Source organism: Nesoenas mayeri, assembly GCF_963082525.1.
Source record: "Nesoenas mayeri genome assembly, chromosome: 6".
Taxonomy (NCBI): domain Eukaryota; kingdom Metazoa; phylum Chordata; class Aves; order Columbiformes; family Columbidae; genus Nesoenas; species Nesoenas mayeri.
The window spans coordinates 27,074,362-27,102,069 of NC_137545.1; the positions used below are offsets into that span (position 1 = coordinate 27,074,362).

General features: G+C 43.9%; 1 protein-coding gene across 1 annotated transcript in view; it reads right to left on the bottom strand.

Moving 5' to 3' along the window:
- The window catches only part of LOC308041964 (unconventional myosin-X-like), a gene marked incomplete at both ends in the record, with an annotated part of 90,206 nt that overhangs the window by 19,801 nt on the left and 42,697 nt on the right, over positions 1-27,708 (bottom strand). The window contains 12 exons of the mRNA XM_080346959.1: positions 869-1,660; positions 3,179-3,218; positions 6,682-6,987; positions 11,267-11,373; positions 17,122-17,236; positions 18,048-18,172; positions 19,178-19,258; positions 19,955-20,063; positions 21,559-21,641; positions 22,511-22,579; positions 26,237-26,329; positions 26,775-26,841. Of these exons, the coding sequence (XP_080203085.1) occupies positions 869-1,660; positions 3,179-3,218; positions 6,682-6,987; positions 11,267-11,373; positions 17,122-17,236; positions 18,048-18,172; positions 19,178-19,258; positions 19,955-20,063; positions 21,559-21,641; positions 22,511-22,579; positions 26,237-26,329; positions 26,775-26,841 (1,987 nt within the window). The remainder of the gene's footprint in view (positions 1-868; positions 1,661-3,178; positions 3,219-6,681; positions 6,988-11,266; positions 11,374-17,121; positions 17,237-18,047; positions 18,173-19,177; positions 19,259-19,954; positions 20,064-21,558; positions 21,642-22,510; positions 22,580-26,236; positions 26,330-26,774; positions 26,842-27,708) is intronic.

A 27,708-nucleotide genomic window follows, 5' to 3' on the forward strand; every position in this document is an offset into this window, starting at 1 on the left:
AAAAAAAATTCAATTGTTTTCTAAAAGATATTTTGTAGTTCAAGTCTCTGTTCTCAGGGACACCATTTATCTGAAGTATTTTTATGTTGGTTGTTGGCTTCACACCTGAAATCCTAACAACCTTTTGTGGGCTTATCTGACATCCTCTTCTGGGAGGGGATTTATTGTTTCATTATTAAGTAACTGGCCCGAGAGCACTCAGGACATCCAGAGCTCGGTGCAGGATCTCAGCGGAGATGCTGCAGGCTGGAGGCTCATAGCCCAGCTGTCCTGCCCTGTCATTGTCCCTGCAGGGGGAATGAAGAGGTCCAGTGGTCCTGGCTGTGTGCACCGGGATCCAGCCAGGATCAGCAAAGTAATTTCCTTCTAGCCTTAGAATAGCTTCACTAGTACACAGCAGCTGAAATTAAACCCTTGACTCTGAACAGTTACAGGACTACAACAAGAGATGTTTTAGTGATGGAAACAAATAAAACCCCAACCTTTCCCATTTCCTTTTGTAATTGTCCACTGGAAGCTCGGGCTGCTTCTATGAAATCTCTTTAAGGCACAACATACACCTCTAAGATACTAGTTGCCTGCTTTCCTCAAGGGTGATAAGTTAATATATGGTGATGGAAACGATCTAAAACAGCCCAGGTACATATGTGCCAGCTTGTGTACCAGTATATACTGGACAGTCACAAGCCCTCTGGCCTTCAGCCTATCTATTACTCTTCCCTTTTTTTCAAGCTGATTGTTGACATAAGAGAGTTATATATTAGTAACAATACCCAGAGCAAGCAGGCATGCAATAAGAAGGCAAGGATGTTATGAATATCAACAAGGTCACACTAATGTCTGGAAAGGTGAAGGGAGGGATTCTTACCGAGTCCAGGCTGCCACGGTTGGAGTCCAGGCTGGTACCATGAGAGTGTCTCAGACCTTCCTCCCCATTCAGAGGCTCAGCTGAGGCACTGCCTGTATCTCCACAGCCGTCAAACTCCTCATGGTCATAGTCAGATTCCACATCTGGGGGGGAAGTGTAAATCTGCTCTCCCACCTCTCCACTGTTACTCCTCTGGGTATCTGAGACAGTGCTATAAATACTTTCTGCTGGGTCAGATGTGGCTCTCTGCTCCTTGGAGCTTGTGGTTCTTTCCACAGGTTGTCCTGAAGCAGGGACAACCTCTTCCACTTCCCTTGGGAGAAGCGGAAGGCTTGTGTCCACAACTTCCTCTGAGTAGTTATTACTGTTTCTTGTGCTGTGCTGATTCAAGACCACCAAACTGGAAGTTGGCCGTCCTTCGTCATCAGCATGAAAACCCTCATCCACTTCTTCTTCAGCCAGTGGTGCTACCAGGCTGCAGTCAATGTTGAGTGTCCCCTCACTAGAAAGTGACTGTTCTAAGTTCTGCACACTTTCATCCAGATTGCCAAAATCCAGCAGCTCCAAGAACTCCTGGGCAACCCTAGATGCCTCCTTTTCCAGCCTCTGGATCTCTTCTTCTCGCTGCCGATTGATTTCGTTCCTGGTGTTTTCACAGATGATAGACATGTGATCCTCTTTCTGTTGCTGCAGCTTCTCAATCTCCTTCTCCAGTCTCAAGATCTCCTCCATCTGACGTCTCTCTTCTTCTTGCAGGGGAATATCTACCTCCTCAGTCTTTACTGCTTTCACCTTAAAGAATTTACAAGAGTGTTAAAGCAGTTTCTTCAACCTATATGTGTTCCTTGCCCGGACCTTTCATTCTTCCTATCTCCTGTGCTTGCCTTATACCACTCATCTAAAAAAAAGATTACTTTAAGCATCCTGCAATCATCCATGGTGTAAAAAACTACGGGTAGAACTACTATATCTTCAGGTACCTCCTTTTTTTCCAGCATCCTACCTCCTTTCTGAATCATACAAAGAAGCTGACTGGGATCAGTGAATTTTTAGAAGAGCCTCTCTGTCTGCTGCTCATGTTACAGCCCCTTGTACACTACAATTTGGATAAAAGAATTCTGGAAGTCAGTCCTCTCTTTTAGAACTATCTCACACACATACAGGAGAAAGCAACTATTAATATATACAAATACCTATAAGCATAGCCTGCTTAAGAGCTGAAGATTTCCCAGAAATTAATTAAAAGATTTGAGAATGTTGTTGATTTCTTGGTTTGGGGCCTGACCATCAGAATCTAGGTCTGGAAGGGATATTCGCCATGCAGCAGAACGGTTTCAACTCCAACCTCACCCCACCAAAACTTGACCCAGAACTTCCTGGCATTCTTCAGCATCACTGGATAGAAGAGGGCTGGCTGCTGAAGACTCAATCTTCCTCTATTCTCCACATGGAGGTAACAGGAATTTCTAGCAAGTACTCAATCATAAGAAGAGGGATAATACTTGGTAATTTTTACTGACATTCAGCTATGAGATAAAGCTGCCCTCCCCTCTATGGAAGATGTTGAAAACATACACACACAAGAAAAAGCAAAAATGAATTCCAAAATAATTAATGTTCTTCCTGATAGGAGTGTGAAAATGAAGCTAATGAACTGGCCCTTTTAAGTCACAATCCTTGTTTTCTTGACAATTACCCTGTTGCCCATTCTCTACTTGGCTCTTACTTGCGGACAAATGCATTTATATACCATAATCTGTCATCTCCTAAACAGAGCTGGCCTGAAACTGGAGGAACAAGTGGTTTGGGAAAGGAAATAAGACTACACACAGCTGTTTTCACACACCTCAGGGTAGGTGGTCTGCTCTTTGATATATCAAGTACCAACAATTAGATCAGTTACAAGGGGTTTATTTTAGCCACGGTAGCAGCCGGCTGCACTCTTATTTTGGCTGTTACAGGCAACAATCCAGCAAAACAGACTGTGTCACAGTGTAGCACATCACAAGGTCACCTAATAAGCTCAGGCAGTAGAGATAAAAAAGGATGCTGCACGTTCAGTACAGAAATTTTCAAATAGGAACTATGCAAGCCTGTACATGAGCCTTGAGAAAAAAAAAGTACCCTGTTACAATAACTCTATGCACCTCGGCTGAAGCCAAACACCTGCAAGTTTTGAGTGAACAAAGCCCATTTTGTAAATAGTGTTGCTACAATAACAATATTAGCTCCAGGCAAAGTGTAGGCAATGAAGGACCCTTCACAGATACTCAAGAGCAGACATAAGAAAATAATAACTCTTAAACTTACCTGGGCCACCTGGAGTAGCGCATTCAGCTGGTCCTTTTCTCTGTTAAAAAACAGGATATGATAGTCAGAGACAGACCCAGTTCTCCTACATGAGGTTTCAGAATTACATGAACACGTCATCCCTCCATTGGCAACGTTAAAATAAGGTACCCGTTGTAAGACTGATTTAAAAGCTTTTGTAATTTAGTAAAAATCCAATTCTCTGTGGTTGGCATGACCTTTGTGGATACAACAGATTTTCCCCACGCACTTAGCTTTCAGATCAATCAGAAAATTGGATTACTTGGAACACACTAGGAAGGACATTGGAAATAGTGACAGAAAGACAGATCAGTTAGACTCATGATAAATGTAAACAGAATCTTCTGAAATACTACGCATCCATGGATATTAAATGAGCTTGCACATGCATAACTGACAGATATCAAGAAACTGTGGGGATTTTGGTGTTGTTTGGTGAGGGTTTTTTTGTTGTTGTTTGTTGTGGTTTTGTTTTGCTTTAAACAGAACAGAATTATTACAATACCAACATTGAATTTGTGTTTTGTTTTGCTTTTACTGTATTAAAGCCTCCAAAAAGTTATTAGATTTTTGTACTTTGTGAAATTACTAAGCTGAGGAGTTTCTATTCTGAAGATCTAGGCCCTCCAGCTTGCATAACTTCTCAATGGCACGCAAAACCTAGTTTATTAGGTAAAGGCTGTAGAGGAAAAAAACTATCCCGTGGTGCTACATCTCCACCCAGATCAAAAAGGTTGTACTCCCCAAGGGAAAGCTGTTGCTGTCACCAGTTTCTCCACAGCAAGCACACTACAAGCAACTGAACCAGCAGACAGACGAGTGCCAGGGTCATGCACAGGGAGCAGCGAGAGGATGTGGCTGGATGGATGGAAGAGTCAGCCTGTAGCTACCACTGTGCAACTAAATTCAGACTGGCAGTGGTAACTTTCAAATCTATAATTCAACCTCAAGCAGAACAGGAGGGAAACAATATTTATTTCCCAAGACCCGGAGCTTTTCCCAGCCAAATTCTAAATTGCATCTGCAAGTCACAAAGTCCTTAAAGCTCTCACTCTTGGTCTCTCTCTCTCAAAAAAAAAAATAAAAAATCCAGTAAATATTATAAATGAAAGCTGATATAAGTGAGATAAAGATGGTTCCAGCTCTACTGAAAGATCTCTAACAGTAATCATGAGTTAAACAACTGCCTTAAATGATAAGAGGGTTCAAGCAGCAGAGCTACTTTAAAACAAATCAGGAATACCATCTACAATCTACACACTAATTCCTGCAATTGTTCCTCACATTTTTTAGGCCTCTGATATTTCTTGCTGCTTTCCACCCATCTCCAGCTGACCCACACTCTTCCTGAAACGCAATATCCCAAACCAGGGACAGTGCTCCAACTGAAGCCCCACCAGCACCAGGAAGAACAGAAAAATCACCCCCACATCTTACAGAAACAATCCTGTTTATGGACAGGACTGGTGACAAATACTCATCCCAGCCTCCAGACTTGCTTCCTGCTGCTAAAGTAGCCATTCCCCCTTATCTCTCTGTGCATCTGATTATTCCGAACTGTAGATCTGCATATGTCCGTATTGAAAGTTATCCTATGTTTTCCAGGCCATTTGTTTAATTTGCCAAAATTATATGAATTGTAATCCTGTCTATCTATGTATTTACAGTCCCTCACCAGAAGGTTTTATCTGCAAATTTAATATAGATATTCATACTTCCTCATACAACTTATTATGAAAACATTAGTACCATATCCAGCACAGACCATGGAAGTATCCCATTCAAGAGTTCTCTCCTATTTAACAAAATACTACTAATGTTTACTAATTAAAATGCAATAATACAATGCATCATAAAAACAAATCCTAGTCTTGCTTCATGTGCTTTTTTTCCAAACCACATGCCTTACAGTCTCTTAAGAATGACTGCATGCCAACTTTTAGTTAGCTATAGCTCATTTTGCATCTTAGTCTTTCTAATTTTGTCTCTACAAGTGTAGTGTTTTTTTGCTTGTTCTTGGCAGAGTAGCCAAATTGCAATTTCTGTGGACTTCCAACTCATTTTTGAGGTCAAATGGAAGTTAAGGATTTAGCAAGGCTTGTCTCCAACCTTTCTGGCTACTCACTCTGAGTGAAGCCATGTGACATCGAATAGAAAATGAAAGGAAAACAAGCAGTTCACCTAATTTCTAGAAACACTGACACTTCCTTGCAATGATGCTGGGTTGAACACACCTGTCATGAACTGGGAGCTAAAGGCAGGGCAGAAACACACTAGAACGAATAAGCTAAATAGGTCCTTTTATCTAAAACTAGGTAAAGACAAGCTCTACTTAGTACAATGAGGACTTAGACTTGAGAGAGCATCTGTAACATTTGATATCTACCAACTAGTTACTGACATTCTGAACTTGCACAGCTTCATGTGGCTCATGAGGCTGTTGTTGAAAATTGACAGACTGATAAAATGGAGCCTTCAGTGTTGTTCAACAAATTCCTTGACCTGACTATTTATCGTTGGTGTCACTGCCTACATGTCTTGTCAAAGCAGATACATCACCCTACTGTCTCCAGTGAAACTACAGGCAATCTCTTTTCCTTGTGACACGCTCCTAACCTGAGAATTTTCTGATGCTTGTCACACATCTAAGTCTGCCAAGATCCAACTTTGGGACAAGTATGTAACAAAAGACTACAAGAAATATAACCAACTATTTATAAAAAACTTTGTTCAGACTTATACAATAATCTCATAGCTGAAGCTTCATGCTTCTTAAAACAAAGGGTTATCAAGAGAGATACCCAGTTTGGATAGGATGTAGGTAACCACAGAGTGAACAGTAAATTATGCCTGAGGTGCAAGATTCTCAGTAGGTGTACTGTCACTGCTCACACACTGCCTCTTTTTGTCACATTAACTTTTCCTTTCCACTCCTGATCTCTCAGCACATCCATATCCCTGATGAGAGACACACAGCAGCAGGAACAGGGAGAGCACGTGTATTCTCATGAGTGTAAGAACTGCAGCACAGCACAGGTGTGCTGCCCATCTTGCGCTCTGACCCAGATAGTGGACATGCCAAAACCCATGGTACTGGTATCTTCTCATGCTGCTAATCCCTGCACATTTTGGAAGACTGCATAAAACTTCCTTTACCACCACAATGGTAACAAGAAAATTATGTATCTCTGCTCAGTCAGTGAAACTGCCTCCTTTCATGCACATTCCAAAGCAGAAAAAAACTAAACAAAGGTTAAAATACACCAGAGTTAGCTTCCCTAAAGGAAGCAGGACACTCCTTTTCACGCTGCTTTTCTATTCTAAACTGCCCACAGCCCACCCCAACTCTGCCCCTTGCATTGGGGCACTGTCTCACGCAGTTGCTGTTCCAGTGCCACCATCACGCCATTGCCCCAGACCTGCTCTTACACTTCAGCAACTTTCGTGCTGGGGAACTATGAGTGTGAGATACCATTTTGTACCTTTCCTTCACCTCTTCCTCTTCGCGTTTCCTTCTACTCTCCTCCTCTTCTTGCCATTGTCTTTCCTCTTCCTCTCTTCTGATCTGTTCTTCCTCCTCTCGCCTCCTTCTCTCCTCCGCTTCCTCCTTGCGACGGAGTTCCTGCTGCAGCAGGTGCTGGTGGAGCCTGCGGGCCTGGTGGCCACGCCAGTGCTTCTGCAGGGTGACGGCAGCCGCCTTCAGCCGCAGCAGGCTCTTCTGCCAGAAGTACGCTCGGTAGTTCTTTTGGATGATAACGACACTGGCTAGCACCTTTTGGTACTTCTTCCTAAAAACACAACCAGAGGTTTAGTGTGCCACAAAGTAACACATGTTTTGCATTTCTGATGCCCTGGTGGACTGACCCTTCTTACCGCATCCACAGAAAAATGAATTTGAAAATTGCTCAGAAATTATACAATTTCTGTTCCTCTACTGCCACTACCCATAAATCATATTCTCCCCACTGTTCTCACTCCTATGTCTACCACTGGTTTGTTTCTGTGGGCACCTACTTCCATGAAGACCCTCAGAGGAGGAGGGACAGATCTTTGGCACATGGAAACAGAAGGTCCACTGACCCAAAGTCTCCTTGCATTCCACATACACACATTCAATGTGAAATTAGCATAATCACTCCGTGTAGTTTTATTATAATAAAAGATAAAAATGGCCTTACTATATGAGAACAACATCTCATATAGCCCCATCTTTGAAGTGGCAAAAAGCAAATTACTCCAGGAAGAGCAAAAACAGGGCAAAACCAGACCTGGTCACATTAATCTCATATTGTTTGGGGGAAAACACAGTGATACTACAATATTGATTGCTGAATGTAACATTGTAACGGGTTTCCATAAACATACATGTGTATTGCACAACATTTTTATTAAACAATAACAATATCGAAATCAACTTCACAGCACTTTAAAACAAAAAAACATTGCAGGTCCCCAAAAGAAAAGAACCATCTTTGAGAGAACCACTGTTGTCTAATGAAATTCTAGAGAGGTCAGATTTTGCCTCTGCATTTCATGCTATTTTTATTAATGACCTGAAAAATAAAGTCACTGATAGAAGTTTGTACATAATTGGGCAAATAACAAAAGGGTTACTATTACACAGTAATCTAGATAAATTTGTAAGCTAGATTCAAGCAAATATTAAACAATCCAAAAAAAGCCAAACATAAGGTCTTGTACTGAAGAACCAAAGGCCAAAGACACCCGATGTGAGATTATGTTAGGAAGCAGCAAGTCAGAGTAGGATTTCAGAGCCACAAGGACCATGAGGTGAAGGCAAACTCCCATCACAGTGCTAAAGAAAAAATACTACTGGGATTCTTATATTTGCAAGCAGAAATATTGCATAGAAGGGGACTGCACTGCTACTTTTATCCTGTGTTCAGTGTTAGCACCTCATTTCAGGAACAATGCTAGACCCTCAAGTCATTTATGAGGAGTCAGGCTTGGAACCAGAAATTCTGGCTTATAGTAAGAAAGCACTCACTTCATGACCTTAGTAAAGAGAAAGATAAGGAAAGGCTTGATCCCAGTTAAAGCACCCACATTTTTGGTGGCATTTCTATTAATTCAACAGCAGACATAACAAGATTTAATTGACCTGAAATCTATTCAGGGTGGAAATAAGCAGTTTTTAAAGTAATTGAACATATTTAGACACCTTAATATCTTGCTGTAGGGAAATGATCATTGGTACTATTCGAATAAAAACCTTCTTTACTCCAAACCAGAATTTGCAGAGGGAATTTCTATGGGGCTGACACACAGGATCTTGGGCCAGCAGGCTACAGTAATCCTGTGAGGTCTTACAGTCCTAGAAAGCACACTGGAAACAGCACAGCATTCTCACATATCCTTCCCACAGACCTTCTGCAGCCCCCTGAGGAAAAGACACACCTCGAAATCCCCTTCCTGGCAATCAAACCCCCTTCAAATGGCAAGAGAGACCCATGTTGACAGCTTGCCACCTCCCTGCACAGCGGATATGTCAGCCCAGTCAAGAAAATCAGGAGAGGGATGCTAATAGTAGTAGTATGCAGGGGTCATGCCCTTTTCTGTAAGTATTAAGTCAAAGGGAGGAAGCACAGAGAAAAGGAAAGGGAAGAGGTGATAAGAAGTAGGAGGTTTTAGATGAACTGCTCCTGGGCAGCAGTCCCCTCACCCTGCTCCCTCTGTCCTCCCTGTGCCCTGCACATGGCGTGTGAACAGCTGCACACACACCCTCTGCCAAGGCAGATATAAGCGCATCAAAAAGGGCACTCTGACTTTTACAAAACGCATCTGCCAGAAAGTCTCTAAAGCACAACATGTGCCAAGCCCTGCCCAGCTACGGGCCAGCTCTGCCCGCTCATCTGCCAGGCTCAAGTGCCCCCTCATTCCCCATGACTGCAGCCAAGCTTGCAGACACCCTTCAGCTGGAATTGCTGCACACAGGCAGGGAATTTCATTCCCCTTGCTCAGTCTTCCACTCACACTCTTGTACCAGCTAAAGAAATTCAACCTGCCTCCATGGCAAGGAGCTGGGAGACATCCTGACCCTGTACCACAAGAGAAGGCAGGGTGGCTGCAAGGCTCTAATGCTGCATTTAGAGTTTAGTTAATTATTCTGTCGATGAGCTGCAGTTAGCAGTTGTGTCTGCAAGGACTAGAGAACACAGGGCTATGGAGTAATTCCCTACTGTCTTCTTCCTCTGAGTAAAATCCAGGGACACAGCCAAATTTGTACATGGATCCTGCAAGCCTGGAACAGTTATACGTATTTTAGCTAGTGAAGCTATTACCTGCAGCTCAGAGTTCCACAGATTAGCTATGAAAAATGGGATCATTTGAATGGGCTTGATTTTCTTGTCTCACATTTTAGTGATCAGTCAGAGATAGCAAGCTGCCAGGAATGAGACCAAAGAAAGTGTTCTCACCCTCAGGACTGGTTCTCCAGGCTCACAGAACAAGTTCACAATGGGGGAGAAACCAGTAAAATCCTTCCTGTGGCATATGCACCCTTCTTTGCCAACCTACTTTGCATCAGACCAAATGCGGTTAAACACACTTGTCCTCATAAAACTAACAGAAGCTTAAGGCAGCACACACTGGTAGTCCTGACCTCTGCCCAGCTCTGCACAGACCATTCAGCACTTGCCCAGATGAACTTCCTCTTGCTAGACCTCCAATACAGATGTAGTGCAACTGGAAACTCTTCACAGATAAGTTTTCCACTCGCTCTCCCTAGGTCTTTCCTCACTCCCTGCTCTCTTCCCCTGTGAAGTCCAGTTATCTCCAGCTGCTTGTGACGATTTCCACTCTGGCTGCAGAAGCACTGCTTGTTCTTCATGATGAGACTCAGAAGAGCAACATGTGGGCTGAGGAATTGTGAGCTGCAGAGACTGGAGGACCACAAGATTTCTAGCCAACAGGAACACTGCTGCAACACTGCCTCCCATCCCAGAGCTGCAGGGCAGCAGCTACCTCCCAAGGAACTCAGAAAAGCTGTAATCCAGTTTGCCTGCAGTGATGTTTCCCAGAAAAATCAATTTTGCTGTGCTAATCCCTAACCCTCTCTCCAAATGCTAGACACAAAGTAAAATAAAGCAGAGGCCCTGACACAAAGAACTTGCAATCTCATGCACAAACAGTAGAGCTAGCTCACTTGTCTTCTTAGAGAGAAATAAATAAATGAGTAAGAGTCCCTGGTACCAAATGTGTATTTTGCTGATATTCCACATTGGCAAAGCAGGGTACAACCCTTGCACACATTTCTCAATGCAAAATGAGCTACCTGATGCAACTGGAGGTCTAAGAAGAGTGCCTGCTAGAACAGTTCTGCTGGCCAAGGATTTCACCTCCTCACACTCCTGACTGACAGGTGTCTGGAGCAGAGACTAGCCAGGAAAGAGCATCTTACTGGGATTAAGCGTGCATGCCACAGCCATTAAGGAGTCAGCTGTCACACTGACTGCGAGGGGCAGAGGAGGGGTGGTTTATCTGCAGTTGGTTCTCCCAGCCCTCCCCTGGTCAGGTGCAAAAGGGAGCGGCAAGAGGAGATTACTGGTGCAAAGCTGGCCAAAAACCAATTCTGAAGAGTTAATTAAAAGGAGAGGGAAATCACGAGGCAAACAGGCAGGGCGAGGAAACAGGGTGAGCAAAGGCAGAGCTTGCAAGTGAGGAACAGCGATTTGCAGGGGGAGCAGAAAACAGAGTTGACAGGCATAAGGAATAGCAGGGGACCCAAAGCATAGGTGGAGCCCAGCCAAGAGAGTCTTGAAGGCAAGCAAAAGGTGTCATCAGAGGCAAGCAAGGGATACAGGTCCCTGCAGAAGCCTGCTGAGCAGCATTGAGGGAGGGTGCAAGCATGCACAGAACTGAAGAAGTGGCAGAGGTGAGAAAGGTTTCAGCAGAACTGATGCTAGCAGGGAGGGCAGATACTGTAGCTCTCCTCAGAATACAGGAGGGGAAGAAGACAGGGATATGCGGGTCTAGAGGGGAAAGCAAGGGGTCGGGGCAACCCAGGCACGAAAGCACAGGGATGGTGGGGCAGCCCCCAGCACTGACCTTGCCATGTAGCCCAAGACGTGGGCCCGGATGACTATAGCTGCTTTCCTCAACTCCTCTTCCCGATCCTTCTCCAGCTTCTGCTCAAGAGCTTCCTTCAGGAAAACCTGACGCCACGGGGAGGAGTTTCAATAAACACAAAGAGAGGAAAGAAGTCAGTCCCCGGGAGAGCTGGGAGGTTTCATCCCCGGTGAGCGGCACCGAGTGCGCCCCGTGTCCAGCCGCCGCTGCCGCCGCCCCAGCGCCGGCGCCTCGCCCCGGGCTGCCGCGCTCCGAGCAGCCGGAAAAACTTCTGCAGCCACACGAGCCAAACTCCGAGCCCAACCCCCGCCGCCCTCACTCTGTGGTCAAGACTTAAAAGAGAGAGGGAGGGAGCAGAGGGAAGAGGAGGAGAGCCTGTGATTAACTCTTTCCCCGCTGCCAGCGTTCCCTGCACAATCCCGTACCTCCCTGCAGCAGGCACTGATACCTACTTGGGTGATTAAGTATTTTCCAAAGAAACTCCGCCGCATTTCAAGGAAAGAGAGGAACATTTAGGTTTCTAGACTCCAGGAAGCAATCTTAACAAAGGAAGGCAGTGGAAAGCTAAAAGCCCAGTCGAGGTGCAAAGCTAAGCTTACCCCAGGCCAGTGGCTCTGGGTCGAGGCTAAAGACCTCCAGCAGCCTTCAGAAACTCTGAGGTGGAGATGTTTCCTTGCTAAAGAGGTTCAGCAGTGCAGCATGCATTAGACTCAACGGAGCCCTGATGGGATGGGTCTCCAAATATTACTGGTTGCCCTGCAGTGTCTAGTATTTTAATTTTCAGGCATCTTCCATAACCTGTATTTCAAACCTCTCCTCTGTGCTAAATCTGTGAAGGGATGGCAGTGCTATCTTAGAAACAAAAGGACTGACTGAGATACAAGCAAGATAAGGGCATGTCTACAGGAATTGCACTGACATATCTGAGCTACTTTAAATCACCTGGCTTGCATTATGTTAGCACAGTGTTCAGCAAAAAATGCTGAAATAAATGCTTTGCTTTTAGGGATGGACGGAGCCTGCATGGAGCTCCACAGCACTGTGGGTACACTGCTAGCAGTACCCAACCTAGATTAAAGTTGGCTAAGGTAGGTCCATAGAAGCTGCAGTCACAGCACCACCTGCCATATGGCCATGCTCGTGTGCCCTGCTGCCTGATGGTGGCTAAATCACTGCCAGGGCAGGAGGCAGAACGGACTGCAGCGGGAAAGTGCTGCCCCACTTGTTGAAGTGCTGCCATGAGCACAGGCTGTGAGCTGACACTCATCGGTCTGCAGAGCTACGTTAATCAGTAAAAACTCCTGACAAATGTATTGGAGCCATGTGGCTGTGCTGAGAGGCAAGAGGGATGTTCAGAGATTTGAATGGTCATTTAGTCCTGCACTCTGGACAAACTCTCCCCTGCCCCCTTACCTCCCCTTATGTCTCGGTATACCTTCCCTTCCATCACTGCTTTAGGCTCTTTTATCTCTCTGGAATGATCACCACGTACTAAAACCTCTCCCTGAGTTAGTACCCATAGCCAGTGGCTTCCCTGAACTTGAATTTCTGCAGGGGAGCCATTTCTATTAAGATGGCCTTAAGAAATGAGCTGTTTTCTAATGACTAAGTAACCATGGGTAGCCTTAAAATAAGGTTCATTATCAAGGTACTGCCAACCATGAAGTTGGCATCCTTCCCTGCAAGTTGTACATCCACTCCCTCTGTCAACTGAACAATCTTTTAAAGACTTCTTTGAGGCAGGGATTGCTCTTTCCATTACATTCCAGAACCAAGCAGCAGTCACCCATTTCAAGAATGCAACAAGAAAAACAGTCTCAGTCCATTATCTTCATTAAATTGCAAAAATATTCAGTTCATCAGTATTTCACTAACAAGCACAGACCTTTCTGTGCCAGTAAGGAGGGAGGAAAGACCTAATTTTGAGGTATGCAGAGTTCTGCAAGACCCAACCCTAATCCTGTAGAGTTTTCTCAATATGCTTGAGAGTGAGGGGTTAATCTCAAATAACATAACAATATCTAGTTATAAGCTATTGGTATTTTGAAGGTTTCTTTAGACTCCCATAGATGACAAGGAAGAGTAAAATGTACTCAAATCCAGAAATATTTTTGATGCCTTGTGGAAATAATTTGGAAGGAGGCCGTTTCTTTGTCATAATTCATAGTCACTTTCTGAAAACATGAGATCGCTTTCATCTGAGGAAGGAGTAATTAAACAAAACATACAAGGTTACTTCTATCTGCTCCTATTGGACACTGGCCACGGTTTAAACCACAGTTCTCCACACACAACTTCAACGCCTGCATGCACCGTCGGTGCAACAGTGAACATGTTAAGGTTACGTGTAGATCAGCAGACACAAATGTAACTGTGTGTGCACCCATGTGTACATAAGTGGGATCATATGATTCCTGGGGACAATCCTGGGAAAGAAGGAAGTGGGTTACTGTGACTTGGATGCCAAATAGTCTCCAGAAACCTCCTCCTTCAAACAGGCCCTGCAAAACAGCAGGTTGAAATGTGGCAATAAATCTTTTCAAAAAGCAAGGATGACTGTTAGGCAGCTTTAGGAAAGCTGTGTTGCTGCTATGGGCAACCAAGGCAGAGGGTCCAGGTGCACTGAGGAAAGGGGCACAGAAGCTGCTGCTCCATCCCAGCACATCCCCAGTGAAGACAGGGGCACCTTAGCACAAGTTCTTCCACCCTCACACAGCTTGTTTGCATCCAAGCCCTCATCTCTGCCATGCCACCGGATAAAACCTGCCTTATATACATTAATACCTCCTATAAATATTAATTTGACAATTGCCAGCACAGCAGCTGCTCTATTCTTAATGAAAAACACAAAGATCATCCTGCCCTTCCTCCCTTATTTCCTTTCCCAAGCTTCACAATCCCCTGCACTAATTCACAAAGTCTTTTCCTTCCTCCTCCAAACAATTGCTAGGGATATAATTATCCTTCCATTCATTTTGCAGGAAGTATTCCTCCTTCCATAAGCTTTGCTCTTCACCCACCCCTTATACTTCTTCCTAGGTTACATCCCTGTTGACCTGCCACACCTTTTTCAGTAGCTACTCCTGGCTCCTTAAGCCAAGGTTGGGTCTCACCTGGTGCTGGGAATCGCTACCTGGGTACCTCGAGCTGCACCTGTAGCAGGAAAAGTGGCAGCAAGGGGACACTGGAGACTTCCTCTCCAGGACAATGACCTACATTCCATGCCCTTTAGCTGGTAGCTTCACTTCACCCTTACCTGAGAGCCTCTGGAAAAATTAGGACTCTTTTCTTCATCAGCCCCAGTATTGCAGGCCTGTGTTACCTGCACCAGCTAAAACACAAACCAGACGAAGCCAAACCCAAGCCACAATAGCTGAATACAGGCAGCAGGGAAGGGACCACCAGGAAGCTCCACTGCTCTGCATGGCCTCACCTTGGCTTCTGCCTCCCTAGGGGCAGGCTTTCTGGTGCACTGTCACAAAGAAGAGTTGCAAGAGGAGTCTCCAAGGAAGAAATGAAATGGCAGGGCAATGGAGAGAGCACCCTGGAGCAGCCTGGGGCTAGCCAGCCATTCAGCATGGCAGCAAGGGTGAAACAGGCCAGGACAGCCTTGGAGTAGTATGTTCTTTAGAATAAATAGAAATGCTCCCCTCTACCAGGACAGACATCTCTAATCCTAGCCATGCCAAATATAAAGTAACTTCCACAACAAAACAAGGTGGCTCAACTGCTTCCCAGTTACTTTCCATTTTCCTTCTCAGTCATAAAGAAATAGAGATGAAAAGACTGCTATTCTTAGTAATTTCTTTTTTCCCACAATATTCAGACCCAACACCAACCAGCACCCTAGCAGAGACTGCTGTTTACCAACATGCTGCATAGAGCTCTTCAGCCAAGTTTTAGTTTCTAGGACATAATTGTTAAAAAAATTACATTAGAGTACATCCAGTGTTTTGCAAATACAAACACATTTTGTATGCCACAATTCACCACCTATATTATTTTTACAAAATAATTTGTTTGTGCAGGTCAAGGAGTAATTGAAAACAGACAGATGGACTCAGTCCTTCACGATGCACAATGGGGACTGAAGACAAAAGGGGTCCTACTGCTGCCAAGGGCTCAAAGCAGCCTGAATTTCCTCCTTGTCATCAGTCTGTAGCAGTTCCTGGACTCCAGATATATAGCTTATAACCTTTTATACTCTAAAAGGTGAGTATGTGCATGGCAGTTTGGTCCTCACATGTATTTTCCTGCTGCCCTTGCTATAGCCCAGCAATCTTCCACCTCTTGTCATGCTAGGAAGAAAGTTCAGACTCCATGTTTACCAGCTCTAACAACCCCTTTCTAAAGTTTCCCAGGCACAAGCAGCTCTGCAACACACGCACACTCCACAGAGGCTTTAACACTAAAATGCTGTGAGACTGGCAGCCACCCAAGCAGTGTGGGTTATCTAGGGACAGAAATAACTGAAATGGCTCTTGGTTTGCAGGGACCAGCGAGGAGACACCAGATTTCAAAGATGGGGAAAACTTTAATCATAGAGCAGAAATAGGGCTAAGTGATAAAACCTTCTTTCTTGAATGTCAGGGGAGGCACATGAAGAAAGGACTTAGAAACTTCAGGTTAACACACCTCCTTCCCACAGCAATGGCCAGCGGTTTCCTTGGTTGTCACACAGAGTTCATAGCCCAGACTATCGACTGCACTACCACCACTCTGCTAAGAACGGGAGAGATCTCACTCGCTAAGAAACATTACAGTCTATCCACCCATTAAGAAGTGGTTGCTCAAAGCAACAAATATCATTGTCTGATCTCCTGGACAAATTAAACCTGAATATTCACTAGAATTACTTCCAGATCCATTGTGACCCTGAAAATAATTTTGAACTACTTTTTTTTTAAGACTTAAGGTCAAAAAAGAAGCACAAAAATTTGTTTTGATGGATCACAATCTGCTCTGGATATGGACTGCATGCCCACTACTTAGAAATGCTGTCTGCATTGAACAGCATCCATCTTGGAATATTCTTTGAAGAATTTACTGGAGTATGTAGAAATTTGTGATAGAGATAATTTCCCACTCCCAGATTTCTACAGCAGTATACTTCATAATGCTCAAATCTATTTCTGTGTGAAGCTGTCTCAAAACTTAAAAAAATTCAGACTACAACACCCAGCTCCCTCCCCATTAAATAAAATATAATGGTACATTTCCAGCTGGATGCCTAGAGGAAAAAAAAGTCCAGACAAGAGAGAATTATTAAGCATTCACCAAAACAGAAGCAAAATCTGAATTATGCAGGTGGGGGGAAGCATTTGGATGCCTTTTCCTATAAAATGTAAGTGAGCGTCTGGGCTAAATGCACAAACCATCAGCTGAGCTTCCACAGCAGAAGGCTGTCACACATCTGGTGATCTAGCTACCTATTCACAGTTTAGATATGTAACAAGTAGCAGCCCACTGCCTCTTGCAAGAATTTCGGTTAGCCAAGCAGAATAAAATATCTGGCACAAAAGGCGAGAGTTAATGGCACACATTGCAATTGCATACAATGACACCCATGCTTGTTCTCCTTGGATCCTTGGACACAACAAAATCAATCTGGCTTGGTCCATGAGAAGGAGTTTAGACAAAATCAAAAAGCCTTCTATATCTCTAGGTACATATTATGGAAATTATTTGAGATGTGACAGGTCAGTGGCACAGTCCAGTGTATTCAAAGGGTCATCATTACTTTGCCCTTTCTACTGCCTTGAATCTCACCAGACACAATCGCATTCCCTTGCAGCTGGAACAAAGCCATACCCTGCCCCACACTGATGGAGTACCTTGGTTTTACCCAGCTGCCATTCTTTCTTGCTACTGTCATAGGTCTGAAGAAAGCCAGCACATACAGCTTTGCTGTTGCCTGAGAAACTTGGCCCCTTCACAAGCATCTTGTACCTAAGAACCAAACCAAATCTCATGAGATTATGTATGACAGTAACCCGCTTCCTCCGCCCCAATCTTTTAACTCTAATTATCCTCCTCCCATTAGTCCTTCTTCCTCTGGAACCTCCCTTCTTCATGTTTGCCTTCCAATTTGGAAATTTCCATCCCACAGCCTTTATCTGTTCCTACCACACTGGCAATTATTGTTGCAATCCCAGTAATAAAATACAAACTCAACAGCGTTTTTCAGTAAAGAACAACTGTCTTTCTGAAACATGTGCTTTCATCAGACATAAGTTATTTTGTTCAGTATAGGGGTGGCATTTAATGCTCCCAGAGACAAAGGAAGCAATGTTCAATGATTCCTTCTGGCCTTAAACTTCAAGAAATCCTTTTGATGCAGCTAATTCAAAAAAAATAATCACTCTTTCCAATATTAATCATCAACTATACTGTCCCTTAAAATTTGCTTCAGCCTGCCTGATTAAAGGTTTTAAAAGTACGACATTTTCTTTTTATATACTATGACCAGCTGGGTTTCACAACATAACACAAACAAATCTGTGGCAAAGCTACAAAACAAAACAAAACAAAAAACTTTTGAAAAATGGTCCGTCTGGCTATTTTTCCATTCTGACTTTTACCCTAAAGGCAAGTCTCCAAAATGTCTTCCAAATCAGTCTACGATATGGACAATAAGGGCATGGTTAGAAAAACATCCAACAAATGATCCATATCATTAGCAGCAGCTCTAGAGGAAACAAATACATAGAATCGTATACCTTGAGGCTGTTACAGCATGTGGTACAATTATAGCAATTACCTTCTGAGAAAGTCCTGGAAAAGGCGCCGTACAGGGAAACCTGCTCTCCGAACTTTCACTGTCTCCAGCATCCCTGAATACCGGAGCTGATTTAGCACCACATCTGGATTGAAGAGGTTTGGTGCCTACATAATGATCCAAATTCAAAAACAAATATGAAGAGAGCCAGAATAAATGTTACTCTTGGTATTGTTTCTTCACTGACTTGAACAGTGATTGTTTCTTTGAGCACAGACAGTCACAGGTTATATATCTGTTTCTCTGTAGAAAGTCAACCCTGCATATTTGGGCATGCCAGGTGAAAAAGGGGAAGTTTGGGTCAAGGGGAAAGCAACCTCACCACACTGCATGGTGCAGAAAAAGGGATCAAAGCGAGTTAGGCAGATCATGGAAAAAAAACAGTTTGCAGACTGCTGTCATAGATCATGGCAGTAAAGCAATGACATAATACATTAATGCATACAAAATGCAGAACTCTGACTCAGTTCTCTTTGCAGTCTCTCTCCAGTCAAACAAAAAGGCAAACTGCAGAATTCTTTTCTGGCATTACCCCCCAGCAGGCTTTCCTCTGCCATATCATACACAGTTTCAAAACACATAAAGAAAATGATCGGTTCAGAGCTCCCCACCCAATCTAGTTAGCAGTATATCCACAGTCACAGTTCACAATACAAGTGGGATCCATCCCATCTCTAAGCGCTGTGACTTGCTCATGAAGCATCCACCGCCTCCGCCTCAGAGCCAGGGATCTGCAGGAGACACTTCCTACCACAGAAGCCCTGCATTCCAGAACAAATTGTCTACAGGCAACAGAAACAGGCGTGATTGCTCCTTCTGCCACAGCTCTGGGCTCTGCACAAGCCTGGTTCATCTTCCAGGCTTCATAGGCACAGAAAGAGGTAGGAATGGGTGTATCATATCATATTCAGCATGCAGTCTTTTCATCTGATTATCAGGAGGAGGGTGTATTTTTCCTAAACTATTAAACAACTAGAAGGAAGAAGGGAAGGTGAGGAGGAACTGCTCTTATCATCAGTTTGGACTCTGACAGAGGCACCTGTCAGACGTTTGTGCGAGTGCTCATGAAGGCCTGTGTCACATGCATATGTTTTGCTGGAAGACAGACTTGCCTTTTCTGTATTTGGTTTGATGCAGCGGATGAAGAATGGGTTGGAAGTACTAAGTGTGGCCATCAGGGAATGGAGAGAATCCTAAAAAGCAGCAAGACAAAACCCAAAGGATCATTCACTACAGGAAGGAAAGTGGCTACATTTGATGCAATAGGGTCTTCATGCAGCCCTCCCATTCCTGATGTCCTTTGCCTATCAAAACTTCTGTAACCCAGGAGATCCCTTCCTGTTCAAAACACACCCACGCAGTTAGTTTACTCTAATACTATTTACATGGCCATCCTTGTTCTCAGAGCTGTGTAGCTAATATGGGTTGTTTTCACAAGCCTCTCAAACATAGATCTAGGAAGCTAAAACTGTGAAACTAACAGAAGGTTTACAGACAATCTAGGGGGGTGAGATTAATTCCTGCAGGGCTCCCCCAATAAGGTTTTATTGGAATCGCCCCTATGCCTGTAAAAGATGTGGTCCAAAAGGTCACATACACTTAGTTGAAACACCAAGCCAACTTGAAGATCAAAGAACCTCAAGAACTTCATATATCTTGCAAAGTATTCTTTTTCTCTGCCACCCTACTCAGTCTTAGCATATCACATCTTACACCAGACAGAAATGCTTGGGGCAGTGGCACTGTCTTTTTTTTAGCACTACAACATTCCTTCACATTTTCAGTGCTGGACACAAAAAAAGGGCTGAATGACTCCTCTTGGCTGCAGGCCTTGCTTTACCCATCTGCTCCTCCCTAGAAGCCTGCTGCTCTCTTGGAAAACATCCTACCCTGAACTGGGAACTGACAGTCGGCCTGCGCCTCTGGGTGCCCATCTTCAGTGTCTCTTCACTGCAACGACTGCAGACTTTTTCAAAAAGGTCATAGATGAAGTCCAGCCTAAGGGAAAATAAAATCATTTAGGAAGATGCAAGACACCCACCACATGTGAGAAGGTGCCTCTCATTCTCAGCTACTGCCCTGTCCCAGTGTGAAACACCTCATTTTTATTCCTGTTGTGCCACAGAGTAGCTGCAGGAGGCCGTTCAGCTGGGCACTTCAGTGAGGAAATAATTACTTTCCACTTGGCTGCCCTGTGTGCCACACTGAGCTGCAAAGCCAGAAAACCCATCTCACACAGTCAAGCAGGATGTTACACAAAGGAAGATCTCCATCCTGCACTAGCTAGGACGCTCCCTTGAGCTATATGCCCCCAGGCAAAACTATTTTGAAGGTTCCCCAGCTAGACTGTGTGCTGGCACGCCCCTCCCAACCCAGCTCTGATGGCCAGCACTCATGACATGCTTGTGCAATTGCAACCGCAGCTGTCTGTGGCCAGAGGACTTCTAGAGCTACCCCCAGTGTAGGTCAGCTCTGGGGAATCTTCCACCATTTTGCCACTCCTTAGACAGTGGTGCTGGTTCTTACAAAGCTGCACAAAGTTCTCCTGCACCGTTTGTGCCAGTCTGTCGTTATGATGGCTTCTAGCAGAATATCCTTTTGTGGCTTGATGAGAAACCCTGAGTTCTTCTATTATGCTGGACAACGATGACCACAATTCTGGCTTCAAGTCTTGTGTAAAATATTCCTCAGATGCCACTGTCCAAGTACAGCTATGAGCAGCTTATACTCTCAACTCCCTGAGGTTGTTTCACAGTGCAAACTCTGCAGCAGGCTTAAGAGAAGATGCAATTCTGAAACAGTCTCATCAGGCCGGAGCCCAAAGGCAACACATGGGCTGTGATAAGAGGCAGGTACTAGAGTTGCTACTCAAAAACTTCCAGGGACTGTCATGTTATTAAATGCCTCCCTCCTGCTAGGCCCCACCTCTGTCTTCCAGACCTTGCTCAAGGTCAAAGTCAACTCATTTCTTTAGGGTCATGTTGCAGCACTGGGGTATAATATTAGGAGCCATGCTGGTCCCACAGCAAGGGCTCAGTCTGGCTCAGGATGAGGACAGAAGCTTTCCATTAACAAGCAGGCAGGAAAACAAGCAGCCTCTGTGCAAAGGCTGGCACCTGACAGCATGGCAAAGAGCCGTGACTCATTCAGGAGTAAATTTGCCATTGTTGGGACAGGGAGGTAAGAGGAAGAAGAGGAAAGAGAGAAGAGACGAGGGAGAAAACCAGTATTGCCTGAAGGGATTTCTGTCATGCTTTTATAGCTCTTTTCAAAACTGGGACAACAAGAATACTGATTAAATCTGTGCCTCATCTAAGTTCTCCAGCTCTCCTTTCTTTTGCCAGGACACTTAAGCACAAAGAGGAGAATGATAAAGAATTATGCCTGATGCTCCAGACAAAAGCAACTGCTTTCCTTGGTCTGGTTATTGCATGAGTATGTCTTAGTCCAGCCCAAAGGATGTGGCCTCTTCACAAGCATAAAGGGGGCATACCTGCTGTCTTTCAGCATGTTTAAAATGTCATCTCGAAAGGTATCTCTGTTCTTCTCCAGAAAGCCTCTCACATCATATAGCACCTGCAACACAGACAGAGCCACTAGAACAGCACTGTGCAAATCATTAAGGACTTCTACATTAACATGCCAATGTACAAGAGCTTTAGCAGAGCTACACAGTAACGCTGCAGGCATGTGCCAAGATCCAAATTTTTGGGGTCAAAGAGTACTTCAGTTACCAACAAGAAAGTGGCTTTTAGCCATCAATTTAAAAACAAACAAAAAAACCCAACCACCAACCTCAAAACAGAAGTGAAATGAAACAGCTGCAGAGATTTGCCTAAGGGTTGGAGAAACCAGAAATCCTCTGCAAGGTGTGAGGAACTCCATTCACTTCATAAAATACTGACTCTGCCACCCAGTGCCCTGACCTCCCAACCACTAGTGCTCAGTAGATATGATTCTAAGACAAGGTTACCCCTTTTTCAGTGCGAAGATGCCCTCCCTTTACACATCTCCATCTGCTCTATATCTTTCCACAACAAAGAGGAGCATTTCACCTTGAAGGCTTGGAGACCTTTTGCTTTTTACAATAGGTATTTCGCTTTTTCTCCTCCTCCCCAGAAGTCAAATTTTCCTTGTGACTTTTACTTTGGGTTTTGTTTGTTTATGAATGCCCAGGAAAAGACAACATGAGTAACAGATGTAAGGAGGAGTTTAGCCCCAAACCAAAAGTTACCTGAGAAACTCAAACAAATATCCAAGCTGGATAATATAGTACTGGGGACTGACATGCTATTTTAAGCCCATCACACTCCCTGTGCTTTGGTATGGGGCACTATGAAGAAACGCACAGTTCTCAGAGATATTATTGATTTTTGGAATCTAAAATTCAGGACCTCGAGCCCAAGATACACCAAGCATCTTACAGATACACCATGAACACCTACCTCTCCAGCATAATGTCTTATGCCAAACTGATGGTCTGTTACCCGAGGCTTGATATAGTAGTGGTTGCTCTGAAATGAAAGAGAAAGAAGTCTTCTTATAATACCAGTGTTAGAATAAATAGGCTCAGTCAGGAACTTTGCCATGACTATGACAGTGCTGGCATGGGCAAGGACCTTAGCTGTTGCAGAGCCAAATCACATCCGCTGCTGTTATCTGCAGCTACGTTACAAATATTTCTCCAATAAGATGGAAAAATCTAACTCTTCAAGGCATTCCTCATGTAAGCAAGGTCTTGCAGAATCAAGGTTGTGCAGGCATGCCATGGATGAAATGTTAATTCTTGCATGTTCAACACCTGAGGAGACTGAGCTCCACACACACTGTGTAGTACAGGACAGAGGATCAAGATTCAGGGATGATGGCAGCTTTCCAGAACATCTACACATCCTTTCTTTGTCAAAGGAAGTATCATGCCAATGTGCTGTCTTCCTCTATACTTCACCTTTCGCCTTTTCTCAGTATTCTTTTTTTCTTTCTCTTACTAGCTGTTCTACTCTTTCATTTTTCCCCTCCTTTCTTTGTTCTGTGAAAACTGTTAACTATGTAAGAACAGCTTTGTTGCCTGAGACCAATGGTCCATCCAGCTGAGTATTCTGCCTCCAGCAGTTGCTACGTAGGGTAGAGTAAGAACAAGGCAAATAAATGATACTTTCATCCTAATACTCTCTCAAACTGTAATTATTTTCATGAGGTCTACCTAACTAGTAAACCCAAGTGGATTTTTCTGTGAAATCCTTGCCCATTCTGCATCTGTGCAGATTTCCCACATCCAGAGCATCCTTTTGCAGGGAGCTCTCAAACAACCATACAGGGAACTACAGCTGGTTAGTTTTAAGCCTGGCTCCCATTAGTGTCATTTGTCTTCTGTGGGCCACGTGTGACTTTTGAACCTATCACATTTCCCCCTAAGTCATCTTTTCTCCACAGTGCAGGGTCCCTTCCGCATAGCTTTCCATAACACTCAAGCTGTCCCAGACCTGTTGTTTACCAGATCTGACATAACCCTTTATTGAGTTGAGGGGCCTGGTGCCACACGCTGTCCAAAGTGCAGGTGATCCATGGATTATACAGGACCATAACAGTATTTTATTCTTTTATTCTGTTTCTTTCCTAGGAATTTCTAACACTTGATCTGGGGTTTTTATTACCACTGAGCACTGTGCTGATATTTCCATGACACTATCTATCACAGCCTCTGTCTGGGTCTTGTTCCTGAAGAGCAGCAATCAGCTCAGCGTCCATAATTTCCAACGTGAAACTGGGACTGTTTTCCTTCAGGCACACCATTTTCCATTTATCTACACTGCTTTTCACTCTTTATTTTACAACCGAGTTAGCCTCATAAGGCCTCTCACAGTCTAGCCTTGCCCCATGAATCATCAGAAAACTGCCACCTCAGTGCCTGTATGGGACAGAGTCTGACAGTCCTCCCTTCGTGTGATAACTGACCATTTATATTCTGTGAATTCGCCCAACAGTGAAATAAGCATTACAGGCCTATAATTTCGTAGAATACTTTCTAAAAGTTAAAATAACTTCCCACCTTCTAAGATACCAGTACTAAGAAAAATTTAAGTAAGATATTGCACAATGCATTTAGTAATCCAGCTCTTCCATTTTCAAGTTCTCCTAGCAGTATTGAGTGGTTCGCTTCCAACGGAGAAAATTTCTTAGTGCTACTGAAAACTTTTTCATTTCCTTTTTTCCTTTTCATGTTGACCCCTCTTTCTTTGTTCTTCCATTTCCTCGATGCAGTCATCTGTTTCCAGCCACAACCTTTCATCTCTTCCACTCCAAACATGACTTACTAACTCTATCACATGGATTGGCAACCTCCCCTTCTCTCCTCTCCCTTTACCAAGCACATATATTTCATCCACACCAGCACTTCTGGTTCCTTCTCCCATCTCCCCTGTTGCTCCTCTCCCCAGTTGTGTCAGATTTTGCTAAATCTCAGCTCGATGCTTCTCCTCCTTAAGCCTCTTGCAATCCACAGAAACAGAGAGAGGAGGGCTAGTTCTCTTATAAGGTCCTTCAGATTTGCCAGCAATGCTGGCTGGATGCCTTCCAGCACTCTTCCAGCCAACACTAGAGACTTTAACTGGTACAAAAACCACTTTGGCCTGCAAAAAATTGAAACCCTGGAGCACTATCTACTTCATCATTCCTCCCTGCACTCCAGCTCCTCAGCCTCTTCCATCTCTCATAAGCTCCCTAGGTTTCCACATTAACTGCTATCCCTCAAAGCAGACAGAAGTGACACTATGAACAGCTTGGTGAAAAGGTTACTCAATGCACAGAAATCAGCAGAAATCGCAACCAAAATGTTGTGGGGCATAAAGGAATGCAAAATAATACTGACAGTCTCATGTTACTGTCCAATAAACCACAGGTACCTTCTTACCAAGGGAGATGCATTCTGGTCTGATTATCTCAAAAAGGAATAGAGAGAAGATGTAGAGGAATTCAGAGACAAACAGCCGAAAGAAAGAGGAGCTTTGAAATTTCTCCATTTGGAGACAAACTGAATAGGTTGGGACAGTCAAGAAAGAAAATTCAAAAGAAGTGGTACATTAAAAATATTTGTAAGTTCTATATTAAAAGTTAACAAAATACCGATGGCAGTAAAAAAGGTAAAACTGGCATTCTCACTATACTTTGACCTCTAATACAAGGGAAAGACACAGCAAACTAAATTGAAGGCATCAATTTAAGTCTAAAGAAGGGAAATATTTCCACAAAACTATGTGTAAATAGCCAACCAGAACTCATTGCTATAGTATCCAATTTGTAGTCATGAGTATTACTAGCAGAATTAGATGTAAATATGAAAAACGTAAATATCTGCATCTATGTCAACTTAAAAAAAAATGTCAGATAAAAGATACAAATTTGTATGTTTTCAGGCTTGGATGAAGTCTGAATTAGAGGACTAGGAAAATATAAGCTGACAATGTTCTTACTAAAGTACTAAATTATTCCACAAGTCCATGCTACAGGGTTTAATTTGCTTTGTTTTAAGTCTATTTGCCTTTAAGAAGAACAGAGTTGTTCTTAACAGGTCTTAAAGAGAACAGAGTTAGCTGTACTCCAGACAGGGTAAGAGATTGCTACAGTGATCTCACTGTGGTTCCTGTGTCCGCAGGATAGCTTTCTGATCTGCATGAAAAAGCCTGTGTCCAGAATGCAAGAGGGGGAAAAAAAATAATTAATTAGGAACAATAAGCGAGCTTTCTTTAAAAGTCATGAGGCAAAAGCCATCCCCAGCCCCAGGAGACAGAGATTTGACATGCTCTGGAGCAGACTCCTGTGAGTCAGCTGGCAGGACAAACCCATCCTGTGCCTGGGGCACTGCCCTGTGTCGCCTGCAGACCAGCAAAACCCAACCTCCATCCCTTGCTACAAATTCAAATCTCTGCTGCCCACAGCCTGTGGAATGTACACTCCCTCTTTCTGTGTGCACAAGAGACCATTTGCAGGTTTCTTCACATATTACTTTTGTTCAGTGCAACCTTATTAAACACTCACAGGTTTGGGCCTAAGGCATTTTAAATTTCCTGCACAAAGCACATATTTTACATCAACAAAACCTTCACTTTCAGTTTTGAAATGCTGATGGGGCTCACATACTGATCATTTGCCTGCTGGGTTATTTTCTTACTTACCATATGCTGGCTGTGAAGTTTTTCCAAAAGGGTGTTGTCTGTGCCTTTGGGGAATCGACTCTCTTCATTCACCAAAGCCAGAAGACCCAGCTTCTACAGCCAAAGAAGAGACAGCCTTTTACAGTCAGCAATGGCTCTAACTACACAGCACCAAGCCAAGAACTGGAGATCTGGACAGCACATTGACCAATAATCCCTGTGTTATACCCAAGAAAGCTTGAGCTGAAAGCAGAATTCTGGCCAGTCAATGCATTCAGTGAGCAGAACATAAGTGGAGATGATTTATTTTTAAAAATCACATTAAGGTTTTACTTAAATGCTGCTCCCTGTCTAAAACTATGACACCCTCCCTAAGCTAACTCTCAACAACGACCTTTCTTGAGCTTGCACTATGGCTAGAACAGCACATATTTTTGCCAGGTCATGATGGGAAGAGGATCTAAGAACTACCTGTTTTTAAAACCAGGAAACCCCAGGGAAGGTTTCAATCAGCAGTCCCCACTGTGATCCCTGGAAACTGTTGCAGATAGCTGCTTACCTTCTCAATAAGGTCCAGGCACTCTGCATTATCCATCCAGTCAATGGCTTCCCAGTTTATCCCTTCCCTGACAATCAGGAACAAACAGATCAAAGATATAAAATGCAAGATCCAATGCCCTGAGGTGCAGGAGAACAGAAGCAGCTGAGCATGACAGCTGTCCCAGGACTCAAGATGACTTGTGGGAATTAGGCTTTGCTATGGCTGAGGAAAAAGAACAGGACACACAATGCATGGCTAACAGAAGGAGGTGGAAGTAGGAGACAGCCTGTCTTATCCATCCCAGTTTTAGACTGATGCTTATGTTGTAGTCATCAAGCAAATTCCACACCAAGCACTAGAAATTGTAGTTGCTCTGAGTTGCTCTTTCAGGAGTTATGAGCATCAGTCCAAGTGGTGGCAATGACTGACAGTTTGCTACACAGCTTCAAGACTCAACTGCTGACCCACCAACCTGGAAAGCAGGCCTGAAGCACATCTGCCAGAAGACTGAACCACAATTCATAGGTCTACCAGAAGAAGAGATAGGAGCAACTTTTCAGGCAGAGTTTTGAAGAGGGTGACAGAGATAAGCTTTGGCCTGATATGCAGGGGACCTGCAGGGTGGCCCTGCATCTTTCAGAATAGAAGCTGATGTAGATAGAGCAGTGTGATAAGTGTGCTTTGAAACTCATCCATGCAATTCTGCAAATCTGTGCTGAATGTGTTTCCTCCCCTGTTACCACCTTCTTATACTCTCATAACACAGGCCATTTCTGTTTTCAAAGTTCAGAAAAGCCTGGGACTGACTCTTGCTCAGGAATCCAAGGAAGACTACAGGCTCATTGTGAAGCTTCTTATTGACACTCTGGTACAGACGCCATTCGGGTGAAGGCTAAAGTTTTGAAAGTAGTGAAGCTGTTGTCTACAAATCCTTCAGCCTAGGTTTCATATT